This window comes from Rissa tridactyla, chromosome 1, assembly GCF_028500815.1.
Source record: "Rissa tridactyla isolate bRisTri1 chromosome 1, bRisTri1.patW.cur.20221130, whole genome shotgun sequence".
Taxonomy (NCBI): Eukaryota; Metazoa; Chordata; class Aves; order Charadriiformes; family Laridae; genus Rissa; species Rissa tridactyla.
Window position 1 is genome coordinate 191516100 of NC_071466.1, and position 27478 is coordinate 191543577.

Here is a 27478-nt window from a genome sequence, read left to right on the forward strand (position 1 = left end):
GCGGAAGTTTGAGTGCGGCGGCGGCGGGCGTGAGGGGCGGTGGCAGCGGGCACGACCTCGCCTCAGCGCAGCCTCGCCGGACGGGAGCCGCCTCATAGCCAGCCCCGCTCCGGAGCCCGGCCCGGCCAGGCGGCAGCATGGACCTGGAGAATAAAGTGAAAAAGGTAAGGTCGGGGCCGCCGGCCGGCGCGGCAGGTAACTCGGCGGACGGCCCCCTCCCGCCGGAGGGACGGACAGACGGACGCGGAACCGTCTGGCCGCCGCCGCCCGTGGCGGGCGCTCCGCTGGGGTCGTCCGCTCCCGCCGCCCGGCTGCTGCCGCTCGGGCTCCATCGCCCCGTCCCAAAGGGTGAGGGGGGAGGGAGCTGCCTCCGAAATGACCTCCTGGTGCCTCGGTCTCGAGAGGAAGGAAAAGCTTCTCCTCTAATTAAGACGCTGCAGCTTGTTCCTCAGGTCGCCAACCGGTACCCCTGTCCTACCATGCAAGCATTGCTGTCAGGTAAAAACGTGTCCCCCCAAAAAAAACCCCGAAATCTTAATAGTTGCATGCAGCCAGGTATGCTAAAGATTAATTTCTGACCTTTGATGTGATGGGCCCATCATAAGTGTGTCGTCAGCGTTTGTATGGATTACCCTCCCGAGACAGAAACTTGGGTTTGGTTGGGGTTTTTTTTTAAAGGCATATTGACTCGTCAGTTTAGAGTCAAACTGGCAAGGAGTGAAGGGTAAGTAACAGAAAGTGTAAGTGATCCAGTTGTATTAGGTCCCTTTCCGAAACTCGCCATTTAAAACTTCATCTGTAAAACTCGTTTCATGTGAGATGCACCTCTAAATCTGTGCTTCTAGTGCTTTTGCAAATTGAATGCAGCACTTAAGCCATCACTTCCTTTATTAAGAACTTATTTATAGTATCTGTTACAAGACTATATGATAAAGGCAGAAGGAGCGTTGTATATGAACATGGGTGAAATCTGTACATGTGGACATGTGTAGTTTGTATTCTGGAATTGTTATATTTAAGGGTAGTAACTTGTTTTAAAGTATGCTTATGCGCTTTTGTATACCTGTATGCTTTTCCAACTTGTAGGCAAGAAATTGGCGCAACTATAGAAGTAGTTGCTCAGTGTGGAAGGCTACCAGTTAAGTCAGGACTGAATCCTGTTGAAGCAGACTAGCCTTGAGTCACAGCTTTCTCAGAGTGATGTCACAACATGTGATGATATCACCTGGATGAGCATCCTGGTTTTGAGAAACTACATATCTCATCCCCAGTCAACGTTAGGCTGTGTATAGATGGGTTTAGCTAAGTGCTATCACTGTCTTCAGAAGCTAGCTGTGTGCACAGGGTTGTCTCCTTTGTGTCACTGCTTGTATGTAATGAAAGCAAGCTTCTTGAGTAGATTTACTTATATTTTTCTAAGCACAATTTAAAACTTAAGCTGACAGCATTGCAGAGCTTGTTCACTGAAAGTTTTTTGAACTCCGTGAGAGTTCAGAACTCCAGAGAGGGGAGAGTTGCATATTTGTGGAAGATAGAGCATTCCTGTTCAAATTTCTCCGTCTAAAGAGAAAATAAATATGTGCTGTGAAATATTGCTAAAATTCTGCTGATAGTCGACTGTTGGTTTGAGTGAACTTGTTGTTGCTGAACAGCTACTTTAAATTGCGCTGTAATTATTAGGTAGTTGTGTGTGTTGTAAGTTTATATTTGACTATTTTTGTCATATTTTTCTTTGGTCATCTTTTACTCTTCTCCTTCATCAACTTCAGAGATTCCCGAAGACTTCTCTGAACATGCAGGCAGACATAGAAGCTAGCGCCACAAAAGAAACCAGCAAAGCTCTGTTTGTAGAAAGTAACTTGTATTTTCTATTCTGTTCAGTTTTAGTATTAATATTGCTAAGAGATGTGTATGATGTGAAGAACTTCATGTTTTCTCTGTTTCTACTGTACATATGTTCAGAAAACTACTTCTGTCCTTCCTCTGTGTGCCCTCCCTTGTTCACATCTCCTCATCACCTTCTTTTTCTATGACCTGGGTGAAGCTCATTTCCCAAGAGAACAGGCAAGGTTCTGTGAGAAGTTAATGCGGGAGAGCTGGGAAGCTTTGCTATGTGTCAGTGTGTTTGGTACTAAATCCTTTCCTTCTCTTTCTGACTGCCAATATTTACTGTAATCAAAACTTCCTCAGATCTTGTACACTGGAATGAATAAGTAACAGTTCATGTCAACTCTGCAATAGCTGCATGTCTTCAGTCTCCATCCTTTAATTCCTATTCTCAACCTGTTTTTTTCCTTATCTTTTACTTCTCTCTTTTTTCTTTTTTTTTTTTTTTTTTTTTTTTTTTGCCAACTTCCCTCTCCCATGAAAGATGGAAGAACACTCTGGGAAGTTTCCAGTCAAGTTTATCAAAAGCCGTAAACTAACTGGCCTTTAAGAGAAACTTGTCTTGAGGTGGAGATGTCCCAGTAATGTCAGCAGTGATGAGTTACTTAAGTACGCGTTGTGGTTCTCACCCCGTCTTTGTCCTGCACCGTGGGCTGAAATAACTTGAGTCCTTTGGCAAAATCTGCTCTCTACCTTATCTGAGCTTTTTATCTTGTAGTGACTTGTACATTTTTACCACCTGGCAACTGAAGGTAAATGTTAAGGACTGAGTGGCTACCTGCCTGTTGGGTATGAAGTTCCAAGAACAGTGGGCAGAAGTAAGCAGGATCCTGGGTTCTGGACAACCACAGTCTGCGAGAAAGACTTCAAGTTTCAGAATGAATTGTGAGCACTGAGAATATATGTGGAATAATGTGTAACTTTTTTTATAGTCAGGTCATTGCGCATCTTGGAGACATAAAGTAACTCAGGCACATATTTAGCAGTGAATGGTGTGGGAAAACAGAGTTGCAAGGCAGTCTTTTTAGCTACTATGTAAATACTAAGTCTGATTCCTTACTGTCAGGTATAATCTCCCTTTAAAGGGAATGGGGAGTTCAAGGCTGACTGTAGTTTTGCCCTTTTTTTTTTTTTTTGGGGGGGGGGGGAGGAATTTGACTTACTGTTGCATTTGAGGACCATAAAGATAGCTCTGTATATAAAAAGAGATTGCACAACAGAGCTGAAGCCTAAAAACAGTAGCTCCAGCTTGAAAAGCACTTGTGCAACAAACAGACCACTAATTCTCCCAAATACAATACACAGTGTTCTCAAACCATGCTTTGAGGGTACAGGGAAAATGAAGATTGAATGCTTTTTGTTGAAGATTCTGTTAGAACAAAGTTCTACTAGTCTGGATTCCTGCCCTGTCTATCACCTCTGTGAACTTGGTAAAATGAATCAGTAGGTCACAGTCCTGCTGGCAGCACAGTCTCGTGCTTCACTAGAGAAAATAAGAATCTGGCAGTGACTCTGTTCTGTATAGGCTTTCACAGGAGAATGCTTGCTTTATAAAAGGAACTTTGATTGCGATGGAGAAGGGGCAGAGGAGTTTGAGGGGAAGAGGTGCAACTTCTCCAATGTGGAATGTCTGTGTGGTTTTTCTATGGGCGTGAGACTTGGTTTGTTCTTTTATGGTGGAAAAACAAACAAAGTGCTTTAGACATCATTAGGTCAACAGCTGTAATGCTCTTTGGTAAGTGAACAGTGAGTAAGGCATGTATAGGAGCAAAGTCAACTTTTTTTGTGTTTTGCAAAGCATGATTTAGTAATATCTGCTGGCCCCTGCTTCCTGTTGAGGTCACTGTTTGTTTTGGTGTTACTGCCATGGAAACCTAGATAGTAGATCTTTTTTGCTGTTCATTATGTATAGTAAGATTGAGGAAATGCAAGTTTGTTCATGGGTGAGCTTTACCCGCAAGGAGAAGTATGAAAACAAGTGTGGAGATGTGAGAGGAACTACTTCAGGTTTGTTAGCAAGGAAACCGTTAACATGCTTCCTGCATGTGTTGTGGTGGGATTTTTTCCCCTCAAAATATTGATGTGAATTGTTTTCTAGAATACCTGTCTGAAGGCACACTCCTAGTTACTTTTTGTCCGTCATTCCTGGATATCAGCTTCGCAAAGATGGCAAGGCTAAGTTAAGTTTTCTTGACCTTTTTTTTTCTGGAGAAAGTACTCCCCAGGTGTTTGACTATAAAATATAAAGAAATGCCTGAATAGCAAGCCAAGAGACTTCTTGGATGCAGAGCTGCACGACTTCTAAGATCAGGTGAAACTTTCTTGAATATGGCATAATTCCAAGACAAGAATTAAACAGTGAGATGGAAAACTAACTAACTTTATCTTAAAAGTATGTTGTCATTAAAGGCACAAAGATCTGTTTCTGCAAGTTTCTGGAAAAAGGAAGTGTTTTTCCTTTCCTTTAAGTAAAATAATAATAATGAGTAGCAATTGTGAATGAAATTTTATGGGTAAAAGTTGATTAAAAACACATTTCTTCTGCCTCAAGGAAGTATATGGAACACTTCTTGCAAATTAATGGCTTCTTCCTAGCAAATATAGAGTTTACAGATGTAATGGGGTGGATGTAGATATATATATTATGCTTTAGTTAAAGGTTATATTTTTACAGTCTATTTTAAATAGATACGCATATTTAGTGTGTGCATATATATAATACATAAATAAACCCCATACACATGTGTTTTATATAGGGTGTATATGTAAAAAAAAACCAAAACAAACAAAAAAAAAACCCACAACACAACCCTAGTACATAATTTCCACTAACATGAAGAGTTTGTGAGGTGGTTCTAGATTCTGGAGACCTGCAGGAAGAGTAGGGCTGTGAAGATGAGAGCTTGTCACGCTTGTTATCTAGGGTCAAATGAATAGGGTCAATTGCTAAGGGAGCAAGGAGGTTTCTGTCGTGGCAATTACAGATTGCATCAGACATAACTGTACTCTGGTACTGCTGTATGTGTGTTTCTGGTCTCTTTGTTTTTTTTTAAAGTTTGCCTAACCCTCCCTTTCTACATTGTTTTCAGTCTGAGGTTGTGTTAGCTGCAGCTTCTAAAAGCACTGGCTGACAAAAAAGCTATTTTCCTGCCTGACTGAAGATCCTAATAAGTGAATATGTAGATTTCCATATCTGCTTCTGAAAACCTAATATTAGAAGATGCAGCTGGGCAAGAGCACTGACGTCAAAACAAAATACATGAATATTGTGAAAATGCCTCTGCAGCGTTGGGTGGTGGATAGTGCTGTATTGGAGGTTTAGACAGTGTTATAGTGCGTGTCAACTGCATTCAAACTTAGCTAGTGTAATACTGGACTTTGTGAATAAACACCACTTGCTTTCTATTCAGCTAAGATATCTTTAATAGCTGTTAGTCTTTTGACAGTAGACTGTGTAGCAGTGTCTTAAATATTTATATTCTGAGCTGTTTGATCCTGCCCGGATCATCTTTCAAATATTTTTCTTGGCTGCAACCTCTTTCTGTCATCCTTCTCTCTGTGCAAGTGGACTTCCTTATCCAAGCTTCTACATCTTAATCCTGGTCAACTTTTCCCTAAATCTAAACGCATATTTGAGGAGGAGAAATAAAGCCAAAAAATAACTATGGCAGACTTGCCATCAATTTTAATAGACATGATAAATAATAACAAATACAGAATGATCTGTGGGATACTGCTCTTCGCTACAAGTTAAACTTTTTTCCTCTCTTCTTGTACGCTGTCTCTAGAATCTTATAAGAACATTGTCCAGATATAATTATGTCTTTGTGTTTGGGTTTTTTATTCTGGAAACATAAGAAATAATGTAGCTCTTCTGTTTTAAAAGTTTAAATGCTGTAACCTATTTTAATTTCTGGTTTTTTTTCTCTTAGACTAGAGAAGACTTCTGTTGGTACAGAAAATAGTGATACATGATCAGGACTCACCAATAAAGCATGCACAGCACCTGAGATTTCTAATGTGTCCTGTTCTCACAGTTTTGAGGGGGCTTTTATGCATACTTGGCTTTACCTTGACTTCTCTGGAAATTCCTAAGGTATTTTAGGATATGCTAGAAATCTGTTTTGTTGTGCTATACAGGTGTTTTTCTCAAGCCTACATTGGAAATGGGAAGCAGTATCACTTGTTGTGACCCCTGAAACATGCAAATGGATCAACAGTTAGGTAACTTTCAAACCAGAAGATCCCTGGCATTTTGTGCTAAATCCAAGAGTAGCTCTAGCATGGATCTCTTCACTTCTGACCTTGGAGCACCCAAAGGCACATGGAGACAGATCTGCAAAATGGGCAGTGATGAGGATTTAAGTCTATTCTGGGGCTCACTGTTAATTATTGTAGTCCACTAATGACAACTTTCTCACTGTACAGCCGCAATGTTTCAAATTCCAGAGGGGTCTCACACAGTGGAAGGACTTCTGATCTTCTGCAGAGGCTGAGTACTGGTATTGTGTCTTACTGTCTGTGGCAAGGTGAAAGATTAATACAGCTCACCTGTGTGGTGGTACAGGAGTCGCCTTGGGAGTAGGAGGCAAAAGGAGCCAAGACCTGAGTTAGCTCTGGTCTTTTGGTGGGACTGAGGAGGTAAAAGAAATCTTGTAGGAAGGAGACCTAGAAATGCCAAGTAGAGCTTCTGCATTTTGTTATGGATTCCTCTTTTACCTTCTCCTTACCACTGGGGTTGTTTTGTAAAGCGGCAGGAAGGTCAGAGCAGCTGGCTTTATTCAAGGGCTATATTTGTGCCAGGTGTGATGACTATTAAATGGCAACTATTAAAATAATTAAAGACTTCCAGTGGAACTCTGTCAGGATACTCTTTGTATCATGGTGTGCCCAGATGCTTAGTGGGAGGGAATAGAAAACACAGAATTGAACTGTAGTCACTGTACAGTGATGATGTGAGAAGCTGCTATGTGAGAAATTCTGATTAAACATACAGGTTTTCTTTCCTCCGTGTGGTCCAACACAGTAATAAGTTGTTGAATCCACATCTGGACAAGGCCCTGGGCAAATCTGATTTTGTTCCTCTTTGTGGGCAGTTGGGTGACCTCCAGAGAGCCCTTTCAACTTAAAATAATCTATGCTCATTAAAAGCAAGTATAGGCAACTTTAAAAATTACTGCTCTGTCTTATGTTTTAATTCATCTAAGATTTTTTTTTAAGACTTATCTTTGTCTTTCCTGTAACTGTCAACAATAATCTTGAGTTCTGTGACATTACACTCTTACCTATTAAAAAGCTACTCCTCCGTTCATCACAACATTATTTTTTAACCATCACTGTGAGCTGTGGCACAGTCCGTTCCAGGTAGGAACAAACTTCTTAAACTCACATGTTTTACCACGTAAGGGAAACTATAGCTGACGATATAATTGCATTTGTATTGGTCTGCAGACTAAACTGGCCATCTACCTCTACCTGCATGGTCTATTTGCGTCCATGATTTATTTATTTATTTTTTCTCCCGTGTGGGAAATGTTTTGTGGTCTGATGCTCTGAAGTCTGCTGTATTTACATGAACACAAATTATGAAATTATTATTCTAAAATTGCAATGAAGCAGGACTTCAACATTTGCAAGAGGATTTAAATTGATAGGAGGGAGAAACAAGATTTGTTCAATTTTCATTCTCAGTGATGTTCAATAAACTTAACAATAAACACTTCTGATAATCCAGGCTTAAACTATTTCTAGTGACTGCTGTGTTTCTCTTGCACGTCTGAAAAAACTATTAGACACTTGAACTGGACCATTTGGGTTTTTAAGATGACAGTAAGCTTCCACCCATGGCTCCTTAATATAAAGATAGCCAACTTTTGACACTAGATTCTGGTCTGAGCTGAAATGGGGAAGTCTCTCACTAATACTCACTTCGCTGTAACCATTTAAAATTCTTTGCCCTTGAGGACTATTCAGTCTTGAAAGCAACATGCAAGGGATGATCTCAGTCATATTTATATCATCTTGCATACTCAGACTACTTAAATCTGTATTGGGTATGTTAGTAATACCAGATGGTTTTGGATAGCTTTTGCTGTAAAATGAAAAGTAATGGCAGTAGACAGGAAGCAACCTTCTTCTGGCATTATTTCAGCTGACCTATCTGTGTCATTTCTCCCATAACTCCATGTATGGGGAAAACGGATTCCCTCCTGTTCTCAGGCATGCATTCCTGCTCCAGTGTGTGCTCAGCCCTCTCTGGCTGCTCCAGCACAGAGCCGGCCATGTCCTTTAGAAGGCATGTGGAGTAAAAGTAGGCGGCACCAATGAAGAAGCACACTGCAGCTTTAGTCTCACTGAATTTCCCAAATTGCAGCAGAATCAGATGCTGAAGAGGAAAGTCACTTCTGAGGCTGATGCTTTCTTACCAGTGAAGGAGGTGCTGTTACAGCACTGTGAAGGCCTATTTGATATGCCCTGACTTTAGATAGTCAAACTCAAAAGCATGGTGTGCTGTTGTTATTTTATATCTTTATTTTTGGCAAGCAGCCACATAGTTTCTCTGTCAGAACAAAGGCAGAGGCTGTGCATGCATCTGGAATCGCATCTAATTCAGTTCATGATGTGCTCCTTAGTTTCAAGCTAAGCCTTTCCCATAAGGTGACCAGACATTGCATATAGAAAGGTTATCCCCTTCTTTCTCTTTCACAGCAAACAGAAATGCATTTCAAAACAAGTCTATCACATTTGCTAATTAAATCTTATTTGTCTCAAGCCTCATAAGCGTTTACTTAATGGTGTCCTCTTTATTACTGGGGAAAGAATGTGGAATCCTGTGTTTCTGAAGAAATCTGCACTGAGACTGATGGTTGTGAAGATGCAACTAGGCTGGCTGGTTGTTGTCTGTCTAGTCTGGAGGAGGGAGCATGTTTTAGGTGGAGCATTTAGACACCACACATTTCATCTCCTCTTCCATTTTCTTCGGGAGAGGTATTCTTAGCTTAAAAAACCCTTAAATGTTAGGATGCTTGTGAAAAATATATTAAAAAATTGCAAAGCCCATTTTCATTTTCTTACTTGCATTTCAGATTCCGTTTTGGGAATTCTCAAAATGTTAAGACTATTCCTCTGTGTACTTTACAATAACACTCTATATACACAAGTGATCCTAGGTTTCTAAGCCTTCTAATTACAACACTAATGAAACTATTATTATTACTCTTTCTCCCCCTTCCCCTCTTTTTAAAGGAGGGCAGAGCCCAAGCATAAAAAAGTAATGCCAGTTTGTAGCTGAAGTAGCAGCTAGAGAGAAGGGGTTAATGTTGGCTTTTCTTTTTTTTTTTTTTTTTGAGGGCAATGCAAGCACATCTTAAATTTAGCGGCTTATTAGCAAGGATGATTTTAAAAACCAACCAAAAAACCTGAACATCCAACCCCAAACAAAAAACAACCTGTCCTGAAGAAAAAAAAAAAAAAGCGGTCTGTTTTGTGTTGCCTTAGCTTCCTCTTTCTCTTCAGAGAACATCCTGGCCAATGTTTTGTTATGTTCATGAGAGACTTAATTTTTTTTTTTTTTCTGACATACGGGGTGTGTGTACGAGGTACAGTGTGTGTATGGTGGGGCTCTGGATTCCAGATGAGAAGACCCCTGTAAACACCCATTTTCAGTGGAGAGGAACTTTTGTTAGCTTTATATATCCAACATAATAAAAAATGTAGTTGACGAAAGATAACTTAATCTTTAAAGTTATGTTTATTTTAGGTGATCTACTGGTCTGGCTTCAGATTAGTGCCTCTAAAACGTGAACTTCTTGAGCCATTAGGCTGACAAAGATGTCACCGTGATCACAGCAGGCTTGTATTTCTTCTTCCAGATAAGAAAGGAAGAAATAAGTTCATGTCCCTCTATCCATCTCTGCGGTTGCAAGCAGTAGCTTAATAGCTGCCAAAGTATCTCTTCTCCCTAAATAGCCCATAATCTGCAGGAAAGTTTTATAATATCCTTGAGGCGGTGATCCTTCAAATTATAAAATAACTGAAAACATGGTCTTCCCTGCATCTTATTGCATGCTTTGTGTTGAGCGAGTGGTTTGTGAATAATCTGTTCCTTCATTTTGGACAGAAACAAATTGAAAGTTGAGCTGTTTATATCCTTGTATGTACAACAATAGTGGTACAACTTCTCTGAGTAAATTGCAAACTTGTTAATAATAAAACCATATCACCACATCTCATTAACCCTGGCGTTGTGCTATTGTTGCTGGAACTGAGATCAGTACCAGAACTTGTCAGCTCTAGCTCGCTTTTCATTTGTGGTGGAAGCCAAACTGGAGGTGAGCTGTTTCCATTGCAATGCCCATCCCTCCCACTGCGTCTACCCACAGCTAACTGGGAGCGCTCCTCATGCTGCTGGAGCAGTGGGTGGGAGCACAGAGATGGGCTCCCCTCTGCCTGCTGGGCATGAGGCTGCACATCCAACCATGACCGCAGTTCCACGGTCCTTCGTGTGTCTGATTTAAGAGCAGCATTCTCCAAAGGTTTAAAGAGCCGAAGTGAGGCATTTTAAACTTACTGTGTTATGTGGATGCATAAGTTATGGTGTTTGGTGCCTATTTTTCACCTCAAACTTCCAGTGGCTGTTCCTCAGTTAAATTTGCTGATGCATTGATATATTGTGTGAATACCCAGCCTTTCCCTGCACTGTTTTTTATATTCTCACATATTTCCTCTGCATTATGAGCTGGTCGTCTGTACTTTTAATCTTTTCCCAGTGAAACCCTTTGCATATCATTTATGGTCATTGCTTTCACTAACTGTGCTGTTTCTCCTCCTCGGAAAAAAAGCTGCTATTAGTCTGGCTGAAATGTAATTGTAAAAGGGTACGTTCTGCTCTCGATCGCTATCAAGCATTTCAAATATACTCGGAAATATGAGACAAATCACTTAGATGTTTTCTTTATTCCTATCAGATGCCCGGGTTAGTGCACATAAACGTGGGGTCTGTTTATTTCTTGATCTCGTGTATTTTGCCAAGTCATATACTGCAAATCACTTTGTACTGACAGATGGATTAAATGTGCTTTAACTTGAGGTCCTTGTTTGCTGTGGTTTCACAGTCACAGACCTAAGGGTGGGCTGCAAAGAATCTGCTTCTCTGCTTGTGAGAAGTTTGTAGAGTGAGCTGGGCTGGGGGGACAAGTCACCAGAAAAATACTTGGTTTTGGCTAAGGCTGGCTTTCAGCATGTTAGCTCAACCCTCTGAACAGGCTTGTGCAACCACTGTCACTTACGTAGGTACAATAGAAAGGTGAGTGGCCCCCAAAATACTGTTCTGATGTCAGCTTAGTCAAATGCTTAATCTTTTGTTTTAGTTGTGGATTGTAGATTATAAAGGCAGCCATAAGATCATTCACGCAGCGTATTTCTTAAAGCTGACTGTAGGCATATTGCTCTGTACACAGATGGGCTTGGGCCACGAGCAAGGATTTGGTGCCCCCTGCTTGAAATGCAAGGATAAGTGTGAAGGATTTGAGCTTCATTTCTGGAGGTAAGTGACACCAGATGTCTCTTAAGCTGTGACTCAGCACTGCAGATCTTAACACATGTATGCAAATGAGTAAGTAACAGCTTTTGTTCTCTCTTTCAGTTAAACTGTTCAGATGCTTTAAAGAAGCTGCATCTAGGTTCAGGGCCAGGGCTTCTCAGCTGCTTTGCAACAGAGTGTTTAAGTATGTAATCACTTATGATCATAGTACTTCTACTGAAGCATTTGCTTTAGCTTAATAAACAGTTGAAGTAGGTTTATAAAAACATCTCTCATCCTACAGTAAGAGAGATGACAGGAAAGAAGTGTGCATTATCTCAGTAATAAAATTCTTTCTCAGCTTGTGACCAAGTATGTAAGCTTTGATCTGAGATTTTAGGTAAAATTATCTTATCTATGTAGAAAAGATATTGAAACTTTGTATACATCTACAAGTGACTTAAAGGGGGAAGAGGTGTAATAAATTCAAATTAGTTAGATTGCATGTGGCCTTGGATGATGGGCTGTTCCTAAACCAGTAAGAGCTGATGATAGTAGCAGTAAATAGTCTATGCTGTGGCTTCTGCATAAACTTTGTATTCCATTAAGACCTTTCCTATTTTCCTGAAACAAGATAGATGTTAATGTATGCGTCTAGCTATCCCAATTCACTGATTATACTGGGTGTGGTTTAAGATGTAGCTTAGTGATTCTGATTTAAAAAAAAAAAATCTCTCAAAGGGAACAGCCTTGAAAGGACATAAAAATAAATAATTGTTAGTAGCACTAGCACACACTAGCAATGAAAACAATGACATTTCACCAATGCTATTTAGCTACAGTCAAAACTGTATCTGCAGTAGTGTTTTCTTCTGTGTTTTTTTTTTTTTTGAAGGTAGTCTTTATTCTATCCTGGCCATAGTGGCATCAGGTGCAGATAAGGCCTAGGAGATTTTACTTCTTTGCCCAAGTATTTGACTGCAGCTGAGACTCAGGTTAGAAAATAACCAGACAGACCACAGCGAAAGCTTGTTATAAGTCGATGGGGATATAGCTTCTTGGTTATGTATCTGTAATATGTAGCTGTAGGAAACAACTAACAAATAATGACATGGAGCAAGAAGTGGTAACACACTAATGAATAAATGTCATCATCTAAACATAAAAGAAGTTATTAATTTATGAAAAGACGTACTCAGTCACTGAGGGGTGAGTACCTGTAGAGGTACTGAAATAAAACGGAGCACAGTGAATGCGTGTAGGTAAATCATTAAAACAGAATAAAAAATTTGCAGGAGTAAATAGTGTTGCTTATTCATGGCTAGATGAGAAATGTCACTTCCTACTTGAGAAAGCTTTTTGTTCATAGTGTGATAGATGGGGAAATCACAAGAAGGGGGGGGAATTAGTCCAGTTAACTTTTTCTCTTCCTTTGTGTCCTCTTTTTCTTAGTTCCCATTGTTAGACCTTGTAATTCCTAGCTTGTTCTTTAACAGGGAAGAATTCGGGATAAAAAGAAATAAAATGCCTAAAGTGATTTAGTGACATAATAGCATGATTACCAAGTTATAACATATCTCCCTTCTGTGTGTGTATTTGTAGGTTTTTGTGTGTGTTTTTCTTTATACATGTTTCACTGTGCTCCTGTGGTTAGGGCTCATTGTGCCAGGTCCTGAATACATAGTTTGTCAGAGCACTGTCTCTCCTGGAAAGCAAGAGCTTGTAGACAGCAGTGAATTAAAAAGTAATTAAGAAAAAGACATAAAACCAGTAGCTATTTAGTTAAGATTAAGATATAATTTGGAAATCGAATTTATATAGGATAGGACAGGTGAATAAGGTGGCTGGAAGTAGTCTGAGAAGCATCAGCTAGGTGTCAGACAAATGTGGCACATACCTCTGAAACAGCTGGAAAGTTAGCCATTGAGGCAATTCAAGAATGGGTTAGAAAATAGCTGTTTCTCCAGCAGAGCTGCTGCTGGAGACAGTAAGGGTGTGAATCTGAAGTCTGAAATCAGTTTCGTATAAACAGTTTTAAAAGGAAAAATATATTAATATGCTTTGCGTGAGATTTTGGGCGTCTACCACTTGAACAGAAAGGGATGGATCTCAAATACTTGTTCACTTAGTCCTGTTAGCCTTAAAATCTGAAACTATTTTAAGTAAAAGCCAACTGTCACACAAGTGGACAGAATATGGTCTTTATAACATGAATGATTGAAATCACTTCAAGTTTAATCACTAATTTCACTGTTACTCATCTATAAAAGATAGGTGTTGAAGTAGGGATTGTAGTTAGAGAAACAGTTACATGTTGCGGGGAAGATTAACTGTGGTGGGTTGACCCCAGCCAGCAGCCAAGCACCCACACAGCTGCTCACTCCTTGTCCCTTCACTGTGGGGTAGCAGAAAGAAAAGGAAGAACAAAAGTGAGAAAATTCACGGGGGCGTTGAAATAAAGTCAATTTAATAGGTGAAGGAAAGTGGGGTGGGGGGTGGAGCAAGTGATGCCAAAGCTGTCACTCACCACCTCCTACCAGCAGACCCATGCCCAGCCAGTCTCCAAGCAGTGTCCACTTTGGAAGTCAGAAACTCTGCCTTCTTCATTCTCAACCCCTGTCTTATTTCTAGACATGACATTATATAGTATGGAGTATCACTCTGGCCAATTTGAGTTGCCCCCTCCCAGCTTCTTGCCCACCCCCAGCTTGCTGAGGTGGGGGCAGAGTCCAAAAAAGAGGAAACCTTGACAGTGTGCCAGAAGTGCTCAAGAATAGCAAGTGCTGTCAACGCTGTTTTAGCCACAGATCCAAAGCACAGCACCATACAGACATTATGAAGAAAGTTACCTCCATAGGAGCCAGATCCAGTCCAGTAAGTGAGGCAGCAGTTGCGTTTGCAGCCTGCAGTCCTTGCTGTGGTCTTTGTAAGGCTGACACTGCCCTCTCCTGGGTGGAGCTGAGGAGCTTCCACAGATCATGTAATTCGTGGTCTGAGGCATGAAGACTCTGCTGTACCTCAAAGAGCCAAGATGTAATCTTTCTGTATTTCCATACAAAAGAGCCTCAGTTCTGCCTTTGGTGAGTCAGATTGGAAAGTGCATGAAAAAAAATCCAAGTGTACCTATGCAGTAGCAGGGTTTTACATGGATTTGCTACACTGTTCTTCTCTATACTGGGAGCGTTTGGAAAATACCTCCTCTGAGGTTGCAAGTGCTCCTCAAGCACTTTGGGCTATAATTCTTGGCACAGGGTGTGGGATGGTTATATAGGTGTAGAACTGTTAATTTAAGCTAGTATAGAAATGGTGGCAAACAAAGCCTTTAGTAAAATTTGTTCCTAAACTTTGAAGTTCTGAAAGCCTCAGTGTTGTGAGCTGAACACAAAGTCAATACAGGGAGAGCCACAGGTCTGTAACAGTAGCTGAACAGTGAACAACTGCCTGCTTTGTTTTAGTGTGTTAATAGCTTTTGCTTTTAAAGTTGTCCTCAGAATCGTGCTTCCATCCAAGCATAGTAGCAGCAGGCAGGGTCTTCTCAGTGCAGGTGTTAAACTTCTTTCAGACTGCAAAACTGCCCCTGCAAAATTAGCAGGGCAGGCTGGCTGTAAGAGACTGCCAGTTGGATAAATGTTTGCTCTTTGGGAATGTGTTTCCCACTAGAGGGAGGTGTGGGACAGGAGTCAGAAGTTGCTAAAAGCAGGAGGGAAGGTTCTGATTTATCTTGGTTGTATATATACCGGAAAGTGATAATTGTCTCCAGTGCGGCTTGCCAAGATATTAAAAAGCTTCTGGAGAGAAGAATCTTAAGCTTGGGAGCAATGGTTTTCAGCATCTGGCTTCTCTGCACGGATAGAATCCCTGGAAGGCAGGGACAGCTTTAAGTTGGCTTTAACATTTTCTGATAATACAGCTGACAGGCAAGTACTGAGGCACAGTTCGAAGAGTTTGCAAGTACTATAGCTGCATTAATAGCAAGAAAACATAACAGAAGGAATCACAGGAAGAGGCTAGTCTTTCTGCATGGAGAAAACAAGTCTCAGGACTTGCTGGGTACTTATGAGGGCTTCTCTGTGCTTACAGTTGCCACCTGCTGTCACTGGGAGCCACTGCAAAGCTAGTGGAGTAAGGATCATGATCCAAATTATTTTTCCTCTCTATACGCCAAAACAGAAAAGCAGGAGGATGGATGACATTTGGTTTTGGAAAAGGAACTGGAAGTCTTTGATCCTTGCTGTCAGTAGACATCACTGGAATTCACTGGTTTGGAAGAGAGGGTGGAATCTGTTTACCTTCCTTCTTCCTCTTTCTACCCACCCAAGACCTGGAAGCAAGACACAATCTATTAGATTGGTCTTTTACAGTGATATGCAACTCTTAATTCCACAAATATTGAAACTTCCTCCCTATCTTCCATGGTTTCAATGGTAAAAGCATCCCAAACTGCTGAGATTTGTCTGGAGGAACACTTCTCTCCTTTGCTGAAGTCCTGAGCGCTGTGAACACATAAGCAGAAGTCCCTAATACCTCCTTCAGCAGGGGTCTTGCTGAATGTCCTCAAGCGAAGGGAAAATCGTTTTGGCAGTGCAGATGGAGCAAACATGAAATTCTCACTGCCTGTCTTCTCAATAGAGCCAAAGGAGATAAATTTAAGTCTATACCTATACATGTGTTTATGTCTGTGTGTGTATATAATAGGAACTGGTTTTCCTGGCACATGTGAGGTGTTTGCTTTAACATCAAAAATAAAAATTAGGCATCAGTTATCAGACAGACTTCTGAAGCATAAGTTTGAGGTAATGGGACGGGGTTGTTTCAGTAAGATAGCTCTATCATAGTCAAAGAAATGACTGGCTGATCTAATCTAAGTAGATGTAATTGGCTGTATTCCTTCTGCAGAAGGGACAGTGACTAATGAACAGGACTCTGATGTGGCAACTTAGTAGGAGAAGATATGACTAAATTGTAAACAGTACTCTGCAGGAAGAGTTATGTGTGTAAATGTCAACTGGATGTCTTTTAGGACTAGAAATTATTCAAGAAAAGGGATTATAAATCAGGACAGGAAACTTTTTTTTTGTTTTGGCTGTTAGCAGCATACAGACATCTTCATGTGGCTGAGATCCAGAAGAGCCTTAGGGAACAGGGGAGGTGGCAACAGCCTCGGGGATTTTCCTTTGACTCAGAGATATGCTGACGTCAGTTGTGACTCAGCATTCTCTACATTCTTTCTGGATTGTTTTCTGCCCCATTTGGAGACTTAATTATCCACAAGGTCTAATGCCAGGGCCACTACACTTGTAATTTTGTAACATAGCCCCTGTAACAGCTTGTTGCAAACTCCACTAAGGCAAAGAGTCATTCCCTTAATCTTGGAAGAGCAGGGAGATAGCATTAGACTGAAACATACACAGTCAGTTGTTAATTTAAGTTGGAGGTGGCGGGAGATTAGTGAGTATCTCATTCTTTTCAATCCAAGTATAAAGCATGGTAGTTTTATGCCAGTCTTCACAGTGGGACCCAGGAAGGACCTGAGGACAAGTTGTGTGCTTTCACTTCTTTGCAAGTACCTGTTCATCTGTTTATCAGGACAACAAAAAAAATCTCTCAAGGATACTGAAATAAAACATGTTAAGCCTTCAAGGTGGGACTGAGGATGAAAAAAGCAATTGAGTCAGGGTGCTCTTCTAGTTGGTAACAGAAACAGGATCTCAGAGCTGTTCTGCATTCTGAGAGAATACTACTAGAAAATAAATATGCAATTTCATAACATAGCATGAGCGAAAATAGAGGTGCCCTTGTGGCTTTTCCAAACCATGTGAAATTCTCAGGGGAAGAATGTTCGGGCTTATTGGGGCTGGCTCTGGTCTCTGCAGGCTGTCAATGCTGCTTTGCTGCAGTTGGATGCTGTACAGAGTGGAGAGAGCTACACAAACTGTCACACTGCTGTTGTGACCACACAGGCAGCACAACAATATGAATTGTTCTTAATGAGTTGTGTTTTGCAAGCAGAGCAGTTCTAGACAGCAAGACTATACTTTACTTCCATGCGTCTGTGCAGGTTACCTGAAAATGCCTGTTTGTTCACCAATCCTATTAGATCACATCCTGTCAAGAGACAAGACTAAAGCTGTGGCTTACTATTGCTAAAGATTTAAGTCAAAAACGTGAAGGAAATATCTGGCAAGCTATTGTTCAGATGGACTAACTGCTTGAATTCAAGTTGCATGTGTCCTGTGAGGCATATAGCTGCCTGATGGTCATGATCTAATAATGAACTAAACCTGCAAAAAGTAAGGTCTGATTCTGTCATCTAGTATTAGATCTCAAAGAAGACGTGATTGGGAGTTGGTAATAGGGTGTAATCATGTGCACACCTTCAAAGATGAGCAAAGTGAATATAAATTGCTTTGTTAGTGTGTTAAGTAGTCTCTAAGTATTGGCTAGGTAAAGGACTCATGTAGACTGATGGTGAAGATCCTGCAAAATTTTATGTTGTGAGTGCTTGTGATGCATAGTACAGCATTGAGTCTTAATGGGCAATGCTAGTTCATTCTTGAATGTTGTAGTAAGCTGGGAGACTGCAAAGTGCTTAGTGTTTACTAGGTATCCAGATAAGTATCAGCTTTGAAATTCTGTGCATCTTTCTTGTTGTGGATATGAGTTGGAAGTCATGCAAGCTGTCAGACAGCCTACATTTCAGTTATTGATCTCTTTAGGATTTTATGTGTTGCAAAGCAGAGTCTGCTCTGCTTAATGTTCTTATTTGGCTTGTTATTTTTAGTGGCTCATTTCTATTGCAGCGTTAGCTATTTTTATTTGGTGTGGGCTTCATAACTTAGATTACCATAACTTATGGCCAGGGCAGCATCCATCGCACACCAAAATGCTAGTACCCTACACCATATAAACTGGTGTACATATGCAGTGCCCATCTTTGGGGCTGGCTGTGCATCACTTCACAAGACCAGTTATATGCTGGTTCTTCCTCCTTCCTTCTTTTCCCATCACCTAATGGGCCTGCTGTAATCATGGCATGTTCTTGTCATGCACCTGTCAGGTGGTTTAAGGTAAGGTATGTATCTTGCCTTCAAGACTTTAGAAAGCAAGATGCAGAACAACATTAGAATTTGGTGGGTTTTGGCAAGCAGGTTTAAGAAGTATTTTATAGGTAGTAGTTTTATGCTATTTGCTATGTGAAGAATAAATAATAGAGTGAATTATTACTCATACTTCTTCAAAATCTAGAGATTCAGAAGCTTGATCTGTTCTCTTAGTCTATAATAAGAACTTCTAGTTAACCTTCAGCTTCGCTATTTTCAATAGATTGTGGCTGACTGCTTTGAACTGAAGCTCTGGGGAAGTCATTAATAACTAGTAAACTAGCTTGTCTAATCCAAGGTTCTGTTTAATATATGTGAATTGTTTAATTATGCTTAAGGTAATAAATTGCTATCTAATACCTCTTAATCAAAAAGAGTTCAAATGTGTTGTATATGAAAGAGTACCCTTTCTATCTAAGTAAAGCCTTCTACCTTTTAAGGATGTTATCTGTGAAAATTCTCTGTACAGCTTGTGCCGGAGTACCTCTGACTTGGTTCAGAGCCCTTTGAAAGACTTTGTCCATATAAGCCTTTCACTTTTCTTTCATCTTCTAAATGCTGAACTTTGAACAGAACTCAGTGCAATTACACTGTATATATGGCCGTGTGCATTTTTTTCCTTTCTAGGAAATATTTGTTTCCACTTGATAGCAACCCTGTGATAAGCAAATATCATGCATACAGTGAAATGCATATGAAGAAAATAGTATAGCGTGTGTAATTTTGAGGGTATAAAGAGAGCATGAAAAACTAAAAGCCCAAATAAATGACTTCTGGGGGTACCATGTTAATGCATTGAAGATAACTCATGGGTCAGTACCCATAATAAATCTGGTAGGTGGGTGATAATGGACATGTATGTGTGTGATCAGTACTGAGGTGTAACAGTAGGAATGATATAGCATCGTATTCAAAATGTATTAGTGTACTTGACTGATATCTATCTGATCATAATCTCTGTGAACAAAAAAATGTAAATACTACAACAGGAGAAATAAAGAGTATCATCAAGAGATGTTTGACACATTGTAGAATAACTAATAGAATAACTAATCAAAGCACTGAAAACAAGATTTTGGGTTCCCAGTGGTGGTGTTACTAGGAATGCAGGTGGTGTGAGGTGTAGTTTTCAGCTGAGACTGTAACTTTGTTGCTGTTTCCATTAAATTTCAGAAAAATATGCCGCAACTGCAAATGTGGCCAGGAAGAGCATGATATCCTCACAAGCAATGAGGAAGATCGGAAAGTGGGGAAACTCTTTGAAGATACAAAATACACAACCCTTATTGCAAAGCTGAAGAATGATGGCATTCCCATGTATAAACGCAATGTAATGATACTGACTAATCCGGTGCCAGCCAAGAAGAACATATCCATCAATACTGTGACTTATGAGTGGGCTCCTCCTGTTCAGAATCAGACACTTGTAAGTCCGATCCACTTTTTTTCTTCATGTTCAATGGAGGCATTGATGGGAGATAGAGAAGTAGAACTTACAGGAAGTATAAATTTGCCTCTTGTAGTCATTCTGTATGTACCTCTTCTTTTCTTCCTCCTCAAAACCGAAAATATGCTGCCTGTTTAATGAGTCTTGCCTGTGTCATCTTGCAGATATGGATGCTTGTCTATGGAACTTCTCGAGAACTGGGGACATAAGGTGGTTTTTAATAGATAGGATTAAGTGTTATCTTCTAAGTCCATGGAGTCCGATTTCTCTAACCTGCCTTTTTCTAGTACACTTGAAAAATTTGCATGGACTGTGTGTTTAAAAGAGGAAAAAAAAAAAGAAAGAAAAAAACACCAACCCCACAACAATTTATGTCATTGTTTAAAGTTAAGGGGAACACTCAGTCTTGCATATATCTTTTACTGTATATGGTAAGAACAAGGTCAGTGTTGACATCTAAAAGAGCAACTCCCTTCCAGTATGTTTTCAGCTGAGTAGATGAGATGGTAGATAGCCTTCTGAGGGTTTTACTTCACTTTTCAAGCTTTGATTGCTAACTTACTGTACTGCCGTGTTGTGTGATCCATGACGGAATCACTTTCTCTGACCTACCTCTCAAAATATCCTTTTTCAGTGAATTAATCAAACCTTGTGCATCTAAATCAACTGTTATTTAATGTTCAGTTACGACTTTGATTTTTAGGCTCGTTCTTGCTTTTTTAAAATTAGCGTTTTTTTCTTTATTTAGCTAGAATCATTTCTGCAATAGACTGTGTGCCCCAGGCAAACTATTTCAGCTTTTACTTTTTAAAGCTCTACTGCTGATCAGTAGTTTTATATAGCTTTGAAAAGACAAGGTGCTGTGTAAATGTTAATTACTGTTTACTCTGAGAAGTAATAACTGTATTCCGTAAAAGGCTTAAAAGGAAGCCTGTCTTTTACTCTGGGAAGATGCCAATTAATGCATCTGCTGTATTTTATCTCCATCTACTGTATTTTGGGAGCTTAATGTTTATGGAAAGAACCTTGTTTTTGACAAATTTGACTGTCGCTAACAACAGTAGAGATGATTATAGTCGGGTGTTTGCTTAAAAGGATGGGTCTATAGCTGAAGTGGCATCTGATATCTAATTTCTCCTGGTTCAGGCTAGGCAGTATATGCAGATGCTACCAAAGGAGAAGCAGCCTGTTGCTGGCTCAGAAGGCGCACAGTACAGGAAGAAGCAGTTGGCTAAGCAGCTGCCTGCTCACGATCAGGATCCTTCAAAATGCCACGAGCTCTCCCCCAATGAAGTTAAGCAGATGGAACAGTTTGTGAAGAAGTACAAAACCGAGGCGCTTGGCGTAGGAGATGTCAAGCTCCCTGGTGAGGTGGAAATGAGAGCTACTGAGAAGAGTAATGTGAAGAATGGTGACAGAGGTGCCTCAGCTGCTGTAGGAGCGATGGAGGACAAATCCCCAGATCAGAAGGCATCTCAATATGTAAGTATAAGAAAGGAAAGATAAACCAAGAAGGTGTATTACCATCCGAGTGCTCTCTTTGGTCATTTTAATGCAATTAACTTGTTTGTGAACTTGAAATAGTGAAAATCTAGGGAGGGAGAGAAAGAAGGGAAACTGGAAAACATTGTGAGTGTCTGCACCGAGCCCTGGTTTCTGACTGTATTTAGTGCATTGCAGCAAATAACTTCCTAGATGACCTTTTCATCCTCGTTGCAAAAACATGTTAGCTTGGAGATATACTACAGCAGGGTGGCTTTTACAGAATAATAAAGAAACTTGTATAGTCTTACAGACTAATTGCTACACTCTTCTCTTGAAGAGTTTAGTTTAATTATAGAAGTCTGTTTTCTCCTTTTCTTGGAAGAGCACCAAAATTACACACTTGACCAATTGTGTTTAAATTAAATGAAACTAAGAAATAAAGTAACACCTCTCTCCCATGTCCAACAAGCCAAGCCGTAGAATGGCTTTTTTGAGTAGCCTTCTTTTCATATTCAGATCTGGGTTTTTTGGTCTATTTTTTTTTCCTTTGGCATCTGATTTCTGCCTTGTAATAGGTCAACAAAAAATAAGGTATGTAAAATTATCCAGTTTTCATTGGTATTTCTAAAACTGTAGCCTTAATAAAGTATTTTTGACATAACTTGCTAACTTCTGTTGTAGATGTCTCGGCTACCAATTATGAATACAAAATAGGGGTAGGATTACTGAAACAACATTAAATTAGCTTAGTGAAGGTAGACCTTCACCTCAGAGTGGCAAAAGATCCTGTAACTTGATTTCCAGAAATGTTGCTATTACATGTATGAATCGCAAAACTTATTTCTTTCCAGGTTACTTAGAGAAAACAAATATATGAGTTCTAGATGGAGATAAAAGTTTGTTAACATCATTGCAGAATATGGCTTTCAGTGTTATTGGGGGGTGTTGCGTGCTGCTTTTGATGTGGTTTTGTTGCTTGTTTAAACTGGCACAGTATATTACTTCTGGTGTAATTCAAATGGAATATAAAATTAACACTTAAGTTTTAGCTTTGAACATGCCTGCTTACCTTAGTCAGTCATATGCTGTGCCATTTGGTTACCTGTAACTACTTTCTAAAATTAATTATTCAGTTATTTTTGCCATTATCTTGTCGTGGAGATCTTAAGATACTAAAAAGTTACTTTATCATGGCTTGATGAGGTTGCTGTCATTTTGTGTAACCCAGCCTCTCCTGCTGGCTTACTTTAGCTTCACCACAGCAATTCTTCACTTGCTTCCTTGAGGAAAAACCTATAGAAATGCACACCTTGCATTGTACCCTGTGGCCAACTGGCTTGGACGACATTACGTCAAGGGCAAGAGGCATTCTGTCATCTTGAGTAATTATTCTTTTTAAAAACAACAGCAAAACAGTGATGTCTTTCTATGTATATTTTGATATATTTGATTTCTTTCCATGTATATTTTGAAACTGCTTATCTAAAACTAGTGTGGGGATCTGATCAATACGCCTTACAGCTGAGACACTTTGAAAAAATAAAATACAGAGATAGATATATAGATAGATATATATATATATATACACACAACTGAAAACTGAGGCCATTTGTGGCTGGGCTTGTAGTAATGTGAATCATAGAAAAAACCTTTCCAGGATGTTCAGCCCAGTCCACAGACCAACTGGAGTGCAGGAAATGCTAAACTGGTGATTAAACTGTAGATTAAAATTTTTGCTTCGATAACATAAACCAGCTGCATTTTTTGACTCGATGGCAAAACCCTCTCTGTAAGCAGGTATAGGACAAAAGACTGACTATAAATGTTTTGAAACTATTTGTAGTGTAGTTGTGTCCATGAACTTTGTAGTTCCTTTTCCATAATCCTAACATTGTTAATCACAGACTATTGGACAACAGCTGTGAGTAATTAGCATCCCTAGAACACAGCTTTAAACAGAATGAGTTTGAAATATTCACAATTATTTTTTTTCTCAGTAGTGATGCAGCTATTGCTCGATCTTCTCATGACCTATATAATAGAGCATTTCCTTGTCATGTGTTCTAGTCATAGTCTAGTCAGTTAGCTTTGGAGTCCTCTTATTATTCTCTCCTTATTCTTCAGTATGCAAGACTTATAGAACATAGCATGAATTTTAGTTGCCTGGGTTGGTTTTGTTTGTTGTTTGTTTTTTTTTTAAGAACTGGACTGTAGTTGCAGGAATGTGAATATGGGAAAATACAATAATCCCTCTAAGTAGCACTAGTGCTATGTCAGTAGAATGTACATCTCCTTGAATTGCTTAGTTCAGCCTGTACAATGGCATCGTGTCACGCTACTATCTGATCATGGGAGTAAACTAATGCTTGAATTTCAGTCTGGGAAGGTGGGATTTATCAAATATGTCAGTAATATGTAAATGCTATAAATGTACCTCTTCAAAGACTTATTTAACTTGGTAATAACTTCTTTCCAGTCCTGCTATCGCTGCAAACTGAACATGAAAGAAGGTGACCCGGCTGTCTACGCAGAACGTGCTGGATATGACAAATTGTGGCACCCAGCTTGTTTTGTCTGTTGCACCTGCAGTGAGCTTCTAGTAGACATGATCTATTTCTGGAAGAATGGTAACCTGTACTGTGGAAGACATTATTGCGATAGCGAAAAACCCCGCTGTGCTGGATGTGACGAGGTAGGAAATATCCTTATCCTTTGTTTTGTCATACAGGTTTGCTCCTCTGAGAAGTGAGTATGATTTTTAGTAAAATATTTCAGTGCAGGGACATGATGTGCCTTCACCAGTTTTAGCTGATCATAGTCTCAAGGAACCAAAACTGATATGGACACTCCACATTCAGGAATCTGCTTTGGATTTGGTGGGGATTTTGTGTGGTCTATGTGCACGTGTGTGCAAATTATGTGGTGGTTTCCTCATGAAGGGCACTAGGGGGAGCGCCTGACTAAATTACACTTTGTGCAGCACGAAGAGGCCTGCCTGATGTCTTTGGCATCTATTGGCTTTTAATAAACAAATGGAGTCTTTTGGAAAACTGTAACAAGTGAATGTATTTGTTTTTATTGTTGAAATTGTTTGAAACAGTGGAACCACCAGGAGTTTCTGGGAAATTGCAAAATACCTTGAGGCTAGCTTTATCAAAGGAAAGACTATTCAAATGCATATGTTAATATTGGTTTGTATCTTCCACATAGCTTATATTCAGCAATGAGTATACTCAAGCGGAAGGTCAAAACTGGCATCTGAAACACTTCTGCTGCTTTGACTGTGATTGTGTTTTGGCTGGGGAAATCTATGTAATGGTAAACGACAACCCAGTCTGCAAACCCTGCTACGTGAAGAACCATGCTGCGGTAAGATCCGTACAGACATGTTGGTGCTGTGAAGGAAGGGAACGTACATCTGTGGAGCCTGAAATTCTTACTTTCTCCCTGTGTGGGAGTATCTAAAGAGTATAAATTGAGTGCAAGTTTAAGATCAAGTCAATCGTCGTTTTCCCATTTGAAAACAAACATGAATTGACAAAATCCTTGTCTGCTTTTAAACTTAAACAAAAGCCACTGGAGGAGGGGGGAGGCTGTTCTGAAAATACCTTTAACTTTGCAAGTGGTGAAGCAAGATTTTTGTAACAGGAGTAAAGTAGGTGAAGATGAGCAATGCTGCTAAACCTTTAGTTTGTACCAATCATAGTCCATTGTGAGCAGTGGGATTCAACTTCAGCTGGTCTCCTAAAAGCCTGTGGTGGCAACTGCAGTCTGGGTACTTTGTTTCTTTGTGTTTCTAACTGCCTGAGTTATAAGCAGTGTGACTGATGGGATCAGGAGAGTGACTGGTGGGGTAAAGCTAGAAGTTTGGGAAAGGATGTAGTTCTTGATTCCCAATTATACTAGGAACTCTAACATGAGATGATGGTCCATTCATATCTACCAATCAACTAACTATTTGTTGGGAGTTCAGTCTAATATGCATGTAGACTGTTTATGTAGTTAATGGAGGGGAAAAACTATTATCTCTAGCTGGCAGTTAATAATCTGCTGAGGTAGATGCAAAGAATTATCTTTTGGAGAGGCTTTTTTTCCTCTTAAAACATTAACTTCTTTGAGATCTAAATGATATTTCTTGACAACCAGATTTTAAGATGAATTACATCCAAGGCTTTCTAGTAACCTTTACTACTTTGGCATTGCTTTACAGCTGCCAATGCACAGGAAGATTTGTAACTAGTCTCTTCAAATGTATGAGTTAATATATGAAGATCTGTGCTGTTTGGCACAGCAAGTTTTTATCATTATTTGGGGATTGGGAAATCCTAACCATCGTAACTGTCTAAGTTTAGTCCCAGCAGCAACTAACTTCTTGTATGCATTTTATTTTCTCATTTTGTGTCCTCAGCTGCATTTTAATTAGAAACTGTTTTAAAATTAGAGGAAAATCAAAAGCTGGAGACCTGTTTCAAAGGCCTCTTTTAACACCTGTGTCTTCTCCAAAAACATTTAAGGATTCCAGCTTTTATTGTACTTGTAGGGAGGGTGTGCGTGCTTCATTTAAGTGTCTTTTTGTTTCTAAGCAGATCTGCCAAGGCTGTCATAATGCTATAGATCCAGAAGTTCAGCGTGTGGCGTACAACAACTTCAACTGGCATGCTACGCAGGAATGCTTCTTGTGTTCCTGTTGCAGCAAGTGTCTAATTGGCCAGAAGTTCATGCCGGTGGAAGGGATGGTCTTTTGCTCAGTGGAATGTAAGAAAAAGATGATGTCTTAAGAGAAGATGTGCACAGAACCAAGCATTGCTGCATTCCAAAGGCTCTTGCATTTCTACTGTAAATTATATGGTATTTTGGGGCATTTAAAGTTATTGAAAGTGTTAAATAGCATTTTCCCAAAGATTTTGTTTGAATGACTAAAACCTGCTATGTAACCTTCATTTCTTAGTCGTAATAATACTTTCTTTTTTGGAATATTGTTCCTGAGTCTTATGTCAAATGACTTTGTATCCCAGAAATGTAAGAAAATGGGTTTTTTTCTATATACTTTAAGGGAGCTCTTCACTGTGAAGGATCATCTTGCTGTATGTTGTCAAATGGAAGACGAAAATGTGAAAATGCTCCGATTTTTCTTGTTTTGTACGATAAATGTAACTCTTACACTTGTGGTTTCACTAATTTATCATTTTTATAGTTTCCCTGCTTTCATCAAGCACTTTAGACAAAATGATCAGCTTTACTGCCACATGCAGTTTTGTTCAGTTGACCTCAAGTATGCAGGGAGAATGAAGCTTAAAAAGAAGTTGTCGGTAATCATTTGCTTGTTGTTGACACATGGTTTCTTGAGGATAGTGACCACTCTCACATCTGGTCTGTAAAGTAACTCTGCAACAGTAGAAGACTGTGGCTCATGGTTTTTCTCTCTCTTAGAACTGTTCATGCCTGGAAAACTTGCTCATTTTATGAATATTGAAGTTACTTTATTTTTGGGGGGAGCGATGGGGGTGTGGGTGGCTGTCGGAGAAAATGTGAGGAGGTCTTGTCTAGATTAAAGATACAAAAAAAAAATCCACCAACACTACTGGGTGTCACTCTCACTCTTCCAGAACCGGCTTCTGTTTTTTCATGAATGTTCTTTTCATAATTGTGCCTTCTATTGGAGAGAGGTGGCGCGCAGTACCGTATGCATTTCCAAGAATGTAATTCTGCAGAAGGATCATACTTAGGCTTTTCATTTGTAAGTTCTTAACCAAAGCACAAAGAAGTCTTTCCCAGAAGACTTACGGTATTTGAATGAAAAAAGTCACAGGTGTTATATTAGCTTTGCTTATTAGATAAACCAAATGTGAGGTTCTCTTTCTTTTTTCTTAAGGATTACGGATCTACACTGAAACTTGTTAGCTACCTTTGTGCCAGTGAATGGAGAGTCTTTGTCCCAAAAAAAAAAAAATAAAAAAAAAAAACCTATGCAAGTCTTATGTTCAGTTCTTTTTTTTTTTTTAATGTTTTATGGTGGTTGTAACACAAATAAAAATTAGT

At 39.7% G+C, this 27478-nt stretch overlaps 1 protein-coding gene across 1 annotated transcript; it reads left to right on the plus strand.

Moving 5' to 3' along the window:
- TES (testin LIM domain protein) lies at positions 1–27478 on the plus strand. Its single transcript, XM_054182213.1, has 7 exons — positions 1–164; positions 11346–11431; positions 19681–19933; positions 21101–21436; positions 23916–24131; positions 24650–24808; positions 26026–27478. The coding sequence occupies exons 1-7, from the start codon at positions 138–140 to the stop codon at positions 26215–26217; spliced, it is 1269 nt and encodes a 422-aa protein (XP_054038188.1). The 5' UTR covers positions 1–137; the 3' UTR covers positions 26218–27478.

Coding starts and splice junctions, on each gene's coding strand:
- TES (XM_054182213.1), top strand. CDS start 138: ATGGACCTGGAGAATAAAGTGAAAAAG. Junction 11,432..19,680: donor TTTGAGCTTCATTTCTGGAG/GTAAGTGACACC, acceptor ATTAAATTTCAG/AAAAATATGCCGCAACTGCA. Junction 21,437..23,915: donor ATCAGAAGGCATCTCAATAT/GTAAGTATAAGA, acceptor ACTTCTTTCCAG/TCCTGCTATCGCTGCAAACT.